We start from the raw sequence: 6,317 nt of genomic DNA on the forward strand, positions 1-6,317 counted from the left end.
GCACACTAAAAAGGACCGGAAGGAGTAACTAGCTAAGTTACCGGAACATCACGCACTCCAAAAAACAATGAGTCTATAACCTAATAAATACATCGTTGCATGACACTACATAGATGTTCCTACCCACTATGAAGGTAGTAACATGGTCTAGGGAAGTGTGAAGTTACTAGCTTATGTTCTTGCCCATTGTGATCAGCCTAATGTTTCCTCGCAAAAAAAAAGATCATTTCTAATTGCAAATAAAATAAAATGATAATCATCTCTACTTGCAACAGAAAAAAAGGGGGTCGAACCGAAAAAGACCCCCACCCCGACGGCTATAAAAGCAGGGAGAGCGCACTCGACTGCCTCAACACCACAACCGCGCGCCGCGCCACACCCAAAGATCCCCGCCGTCGTAAATCCACTCACGTTCTTTTATTGGAGGATTGCGGTGCGTGGGGAGGAAGATGACGGTGGTAGCCGGGATCGCGGTCCAGGAAGACGGCAGCCTGGCGGCGCTGGGGGCCACGGTCCTGAGGGAGGTGCGCGACAATGTGCTCGTCACGCCGGCCGCCGGGGGCGGCATGCTCAACGGCGCCTTCCTCGGCATCCGGTCGGCCCCCGCCGGCAGCCGCAGCGTCTTCCCCGTCGGGAAGCTCAGGTGAGCTACGCTGTTGGCGTTCTCCGTTGCTCCTGCGATTCCTGAGCTCCCTTCAGCTGTTTTGTCCGAGCGGTGTTCTGTCATTTGTTTAACAATTATTAGAAGCGTGTCTTATCTGATGTCTGTCATGTGCGAGGATCTAGATTCAGACAAAATGATTCTGTTGGAGTGCAATGAACCACTATGCAGTACTGCAGTTTGCAATCTTGTCTTCTCTTGACTTTTTGTAAACAGGAGTAACTTCTGAAAGGTAAAACTTTCAGACGTTCAGTAAAAGTTTCCACACTTTTTTAAAAAACAGAAAGAAAAATCTCGATACTCCACCAAATTAGTACTCCCTCCGTCCCAAAACAAGTGTCTCTACTTTGTACTAACTCTAGTACAAAGTTGTACTAAGTCTGAGACACTTATTTTGTGACGGAGGAATAGATGTGAAAAAAGATGTGTTTCGCTTCAATTCAAAATTACTGTTCAAGAAGAGTAGTTGGGAACTGTTTTTTTGTTGTTGATGTTGATGAAAGGAAATCCTTATAACTCAATAATAACGTTTTGGTTTCTACCATTACAGTTATTTTCCCCTGAAATAGAAAGTAAACAACCAATGACGCTTGGCTGGCAAATATGAATTCTTGGTATTTATATTACTATAGTTAACTCATAAAGATTAAAGAATTGACTGAACTGAATGGATGTGTGGCATGCTGGTGTTTCAGGGACCTGCGATTCATGTGCACGTTCAGGTTCAAGATGTGGTGGATGACACAGAGGATGGGGTCGTCGGGCCGCGACATCCCCGTCGAGACGCAGTTCTTGATCCTCGAGGCCGCCGACGACGCCGGAGACGAGAAATCGGCGGTGTACACCGTCTTCCTCCCGATCCTGGAGGGCTCATTCCGAGCTGTACTACAGGGGAACGAAAATGATGAGCTGGAAATTTGCTTGGAGAGTGGTAATTCAGACAATGATGGAAACTTCTCTCCATTGACTTGAGCACAGTTGTTTCATGATGTATAATAGTACTCTTCTTTTTCTTTTCTTTTTTTGCAGGTGATCCAGCTGTAGAATCATTTGAAGGCACCCATCTAGTTTTCGTCGGTGCGGGATCGGATCCGTTTGAGGTCATCACAAATGCTGTCAAGTATGTCAATATTTCTGTAATTACTCTTCCTATTTTAGTACCCTACACTTCTCCTGATCAAAGACGCCAACTGCTTTCCATGAATGCATTGCTTTCTCACTGACATCACATGAGTTGTCCTTTTGCCTTTTGCAGAGCAGTTGAGAGGCACCTGCAGACATTCTCTCACAGGGAAAAAAAGAAGGTACCTTCCTGTAGTAGTACATAGTATCATATGCATTTTTGCATCCTTACTATTTCAGTGCCTCTAAAACTCTCACCTTGCTGCAGATGCCAGACATGCTAAACTGGTTTGGCTGGTGCACATGGGATGCATTTTACACTGATGTTACTGCTGAAGGAGTGAAGGAAGGACTACAGAGGTGTCTTACCGATCTCGTATACTTAAGCCAATACTCTGCTTACCATATGAGAATCATACTGAAAATCCATAATGTATTTTTGTATTTTTTTCCCAGTTTTGAAAAAGGTGGAACAGCTCCAAAGTTTGTCATAATTGATGATGGGTGGCAATCGGTCAGTATGGACCCTGCTGGAAGTGCATTCGTATCTGATAATGCAGCCAAGTAAGCAGCCAAGAAGAATTTATTTCTCAATCTTTACTTGTCTTGCAGTGGTGATCACTGATATTTGCATGTCCTGGATCTATAGCTTCGCAAACAGATTATATGATATCAAGGAGAACCACAAATTTCAGAAAAATGGGAGGAAGGGTCACAGGGAAGAAGATCCAGCAAATGGCCTCACGCATATTGTCAGTGAAATTAAGGGGAAACATGAGCTAAAGTATGATGACACTTGTTTGTTTGTTGCTTCATACAGCATGATAAATTTGTGTCAGTTCTCATCTTTAATACTTCTCATGCCAAAATTCAGGTACGTTTATGTATGGCATGCGATTACCGGATATTGGGGTGGCGTAAGGCCCGGTGCTGATGGGATGGAGCATTACCAATCAAAGATGCAATTCCCTGTGTCATCACCAGGAGTTCAGAAGAACGAATCCTGTGAGGCCTTCAACAGCATAGCAGATAACGGCCTTGGCCTTGTCAACCCTGACAAAGTATTCAGCTTCTACAATGAGCTCCATTCATATCTTGCATCTGCCGGGGTCGATGGCGTGAAAGTAGACGTGCAGAACATTCTCGAGGCGCTAGGCGGTGGTCATGGTGGGAGAGTGGTTCTGGCGAGGAAGTATCAGCAGGCTCTAGAAGCTTCCATCGCACGGAATTTCCGCGACAACGGTATAATATGTTGCATGAGCCACAACACTGATAACTTATACAGGTAAGCTTATTTTGCTCCTGAAACTACATATACTCAAGCTTGGTGCAATTGCCTGAAAATACATGGATGATCTTTGCCACAGTTCAAAAAGAAACGCGGTTGTGAGAGCCTCCGATGATTTCTGGCCTAGAGACCCAGCTTCCCACACTATACACATCGCATCTGTCGCGTACAATACTGTTTTTCTTGGAGAGTTCATGCAGCCGGACTGGGACATGTTCCATGTGAGTGAGAATCACTGCTCTGTTCTGCTCTCTTGCTTACTACTACTCCTGATCATCTAGTGCCTGAACTCGTAAGCTTCTTTTCATTGTCGTGCTGACAGAGCGTTCACCCGATGGCGGAATACCACGCCGCGGCGCGGGCAGTCGGCGGTTGCGCTATATACGTGAGGTAACGAACATTACAAAGCAGTAGAGAACTTTCAGCTTTTCCATACGTGTATATCTTCAGACAATTTTCAGTTTTTCTTTCATGTGCTGAAGGAAATCTCTCTTGATGCTAACTGTGCGTGTGATCATGGCAGTGACAAACCTGGAAACCATGACTTCGATCTGCTGAGGAAGCTTGTGCTTCCTGACGGATCGATCCTGCGAGCCAAACTCCCCGGGAGACCGACCAGGGACTGCCTCTTCTCTGATCCTGCAAGGGACAGCAAAAGGTTAGCGCGCGCTAGAACTTGCAGCAACGAACTTTTGTTTCTACTAGTTGACGATACTGACACGGTTCTAAATTTCTCTGAACCGGCTGGTGATGGACTGCAGCATTCTCAAGATCTGGAACCTGAACGCGCACTCCGGCGTCATCGGCGCCTTCAACTGCCAAGGCGCCGGCTGGTGCCGGGAAGGGAAGAAGAACCTCATCCACGACGTGCAGCCCGGGACCATCACCGGGGCCGTCCGGGGGCGGGACGTCAGCCGCCTTCCGGAGGTCGCCGGCGATGGCTGGAACGGCGACGTGGTCGTGTACTCGCACGTCGCAGGTAAAGCGTCCTTCAACCAGAACCAGCGCGTCGTTGTGATCTTGGACTAACTGACGAGCAATGTTGGTCCTGCCTTTTTCTTCTTCTTTCTCTTCAGGGGAGGTGACCGTCCTGCCCAAGGACGCGGCGCTGCCGGTGACGCTGAAGCCGCGCGAGTACGAGGTGTTCACCGTGGTGCCGCTGAAACGGCTGCCGAACGGCGCATCCTTCGCGCCGGTCGGCCTGATCGGGATGTTCAACTCCGGCGGGGCGGTGACGGAGGTGAGGTACGGCGACGACGCCGGCGTGGAGGTGAAGGTGCGGGGAGCGGGCACGGTTGGAGCCTACTCCTCCGCGAGGCCGAAGAGCGTGGCTGTGGATTCGGAGGCGGTTGGTTTCTCCTACGACGACGGCTCCGGCCTGGCCACGTTCGAGGTCGGCGTGCCGGAGCGGGAGCTCTATTCGTGGACGGTCTCGGTAGAGTACTGAGACGAGATCGTCTGGTCGGGTGGCAGTAAGTTTGCAAAGATCGAATGAAGGCTCCTGAGAGGGCACCGAAGCCACGCCTGGGGAAGCTGTGATACCTTTGTTCTTGCAGACGTTGCCGCTATTTTGCGCTGCGAGTACATGGTGCTTGACTTGTATTCCCTGATGGAAGCTAAAAATTGTATTGTGATTTTTGAACACCAACCATTTTAGTGCAGACAGTTTTTTGTTTTTCTCTTACCACGATCTGCTCGTGCCTTGCCACGCGAAAAGATAAGTGATTGAAAAGTTGTGCATTGAAGAAGTGAGGATCGACCTTAAACAATTGTGTTCTTGTTCATGAAAATAATATAAAACTTTCAATGGAAGTTTCTCATCAAAATAATTATCCCCTTGTATATACCACTCTACTATAAAAATAAAGTGCCAAAGTTTGCCTATTGGACGTTGCAATTGCATGCTTGTTAAGTGCTGCGCAGAAACATAAACTTTTACCTCCAGCGTTCGAATTATCATTCTGTATTGGAACGTGATCAATTCTTCAAATTTTTACACATCACTGCATTACAAATTCTCTGCAACATCCTAAATTTTCATAGTGGTTGAGTTACAGAAGTATGTATCTGAATTAGATTACTATAGTTTGTCCTGGTTTTGACAGATTGGTGTTATAGTTCTGTTATTGCTTGTTGTAAAGTTTTCATGGCTTATATTGGGGGATATAGATTTGGTCGCCTACTACAGGTAGGGTCATGAAGAAGGGTTTGCTAGGTCCCCACATCAACGATCATTAAGGTTCCCGAGCCACGAATGCATTCAAGTGCACTTCAGAACATATTTCACTCGGAAGTCATTCGACCACTCGGACGGTGACAATTTACAGAAAATCAGTATCTAGGAAGGTCAAAACACCCCGGTCGATTTAATATGAATTTTAATGGAATATATGGATTTTTGGGCAAGGGAATCAACGCAAAATAGTGTCTGAGGGCCCTACATGGATAGGTGTCGTGACCGCCCCCCTTTCCATGCCCTTGGCTCGTGTGGGCAGCCCTTAAGTCGCTTGGAATTGTTTTTTTGCCACAAGAAAACTAATTCCCAGAGAAAAATCCCCTCAAAATTTCAACCGAATCAAAGTTACGGATCTCCGACTATAAAAGAAATAGTGAGAGGCCAGAAACCATGAGTGAAACAAATAAGAAAATACACAGAGATCCTATCTCGAAGGAGCTCTCACCCCTCCGGGAACCATAGAGACCAAGGGCCATAGGGGAGAACCTCTCCCCATCTAGGGGAGGCGACGGAGGAGCAAGCCGAGGGGACATTTCTCTCTCTCTCTCTCTCTCTCTCTCTCTCTCTCTCTCTCTCTCTCTCTCTCTCTCTCGGTGGCGCTGGAGTGCCGCCAGGGGAACCATCACCGCGGTGATTGTCTTCATCAATGTCGTCGCCTTCATCACCTTCCTCACCTATATTTAGCAATCCACTCTCCAGCAACCCATTGCAATCCCCTATTTGAACATCGTGTTTTGATGCTATGAACCATTATCCAATGATTTGTGTCATCGCTATTGCGTTTGAGTAGATTACTGTTGTCCTATGAGTTAATTGGTGAATTGCTATGATTGCTTTAAATTTCTTGTGGTTATGTTACTGTCCTTTGGTGCCCATCATATGGGAGAGCGCATGGATCACACCATAGAGTTAGTTGTATATTGATATTGTTGAAAATATGCCCTAGAGGCAATAATAAAGTGGTTATTATCACATTTCCTTGATCATGATAAATGTTTATTATTCATGCT

The 6,317-nt window shown here is 46.7% G+C and overlaps 1 protein-coding gene across 2 annotated transcripts; it reads left to right on the top strand.

Moving 5' to 3' along the window:
* The first annotated feature begins 367 nt into the window (after positions 1-367).
* Positions 368-4,883, top strand: LOC119338477 (probable galactinol--sucrose galactosyltransferase 1). 2 transcript variants are annotated; one of them, XM_037610807.1, is made up of 13 exons: positions 368-643; positions 1,357-1,592; positions 1,691-1,781; positions 1,917-1,965; positions 2,052-2,143; positions 2,240-2,347; positions 2,433-2,567; positions 2,658-3,068; positions 3,151-3,292; positions 3,394-3,461; positions 3,595-3,729; positions 3,833-4,050; positions 4,148-4,883. In XM_037610807.1, exons 1-13 carry the CDS (start codon positions 450-452, stop codon positions 4,516-4,518), a joined length of 2,250 nt encoding a protein of 749 aa, XP_037466704.1. In that variant the 5' UTR covers positions 368-449; the 3' UTR covers positions 4,519-4,883. The 2 variants fall into 2 exon arrangements, with proteins under 2 accessions (XP_037466704.1, XP_037466703.1); XM_037610806.1 differs by having other exon boundaries at positions 2,433-3,068.
* The last annotated feature ends 1,434 nt before the right edge of the window (positions 4,884-6,317 follow it).

This window comes from Triticum dicoccoides, chromosome 7B (assembly GCF_002162155.2).
Source record: "Triticum dicoccoides isolate Atlit2015 ecotype Zavitan chromosome 7B, WEW_v2.0, whole genome shotgun sequence".
NCBI classification, from domain to species: Eukaryota; Viridiplantae; Streptophyta; class Magnoliopsida; order Poales; family Poaceae; genus Triticum; species Triticum dicoccoides.

Bases quoted from the DNA above. Each gene is read 5' to 3' on its own strand.
- LOC119338477 (XM_037610806.1), top strand. From the start codon at position 450: ATGACGGTGGTAGCCGGGATCGCGGTCCAGGAAGACGGCAGCCTGGCG. The intron at 1,782-1,916 runs GTATGTCAATAT...TGCCTTTTGCAG, and splicing joins GTCATCACAAATGCTGTCAA to AGCAGTTGAGAGGCACCTGC. The intron at 3,730-3,832 runs GTTAGCGCGCGC...GATGGACTGCAG, and splicing joins CCTGCAAGGGACAGCAAAAG to CATTCTCAAGATCTGGAACC.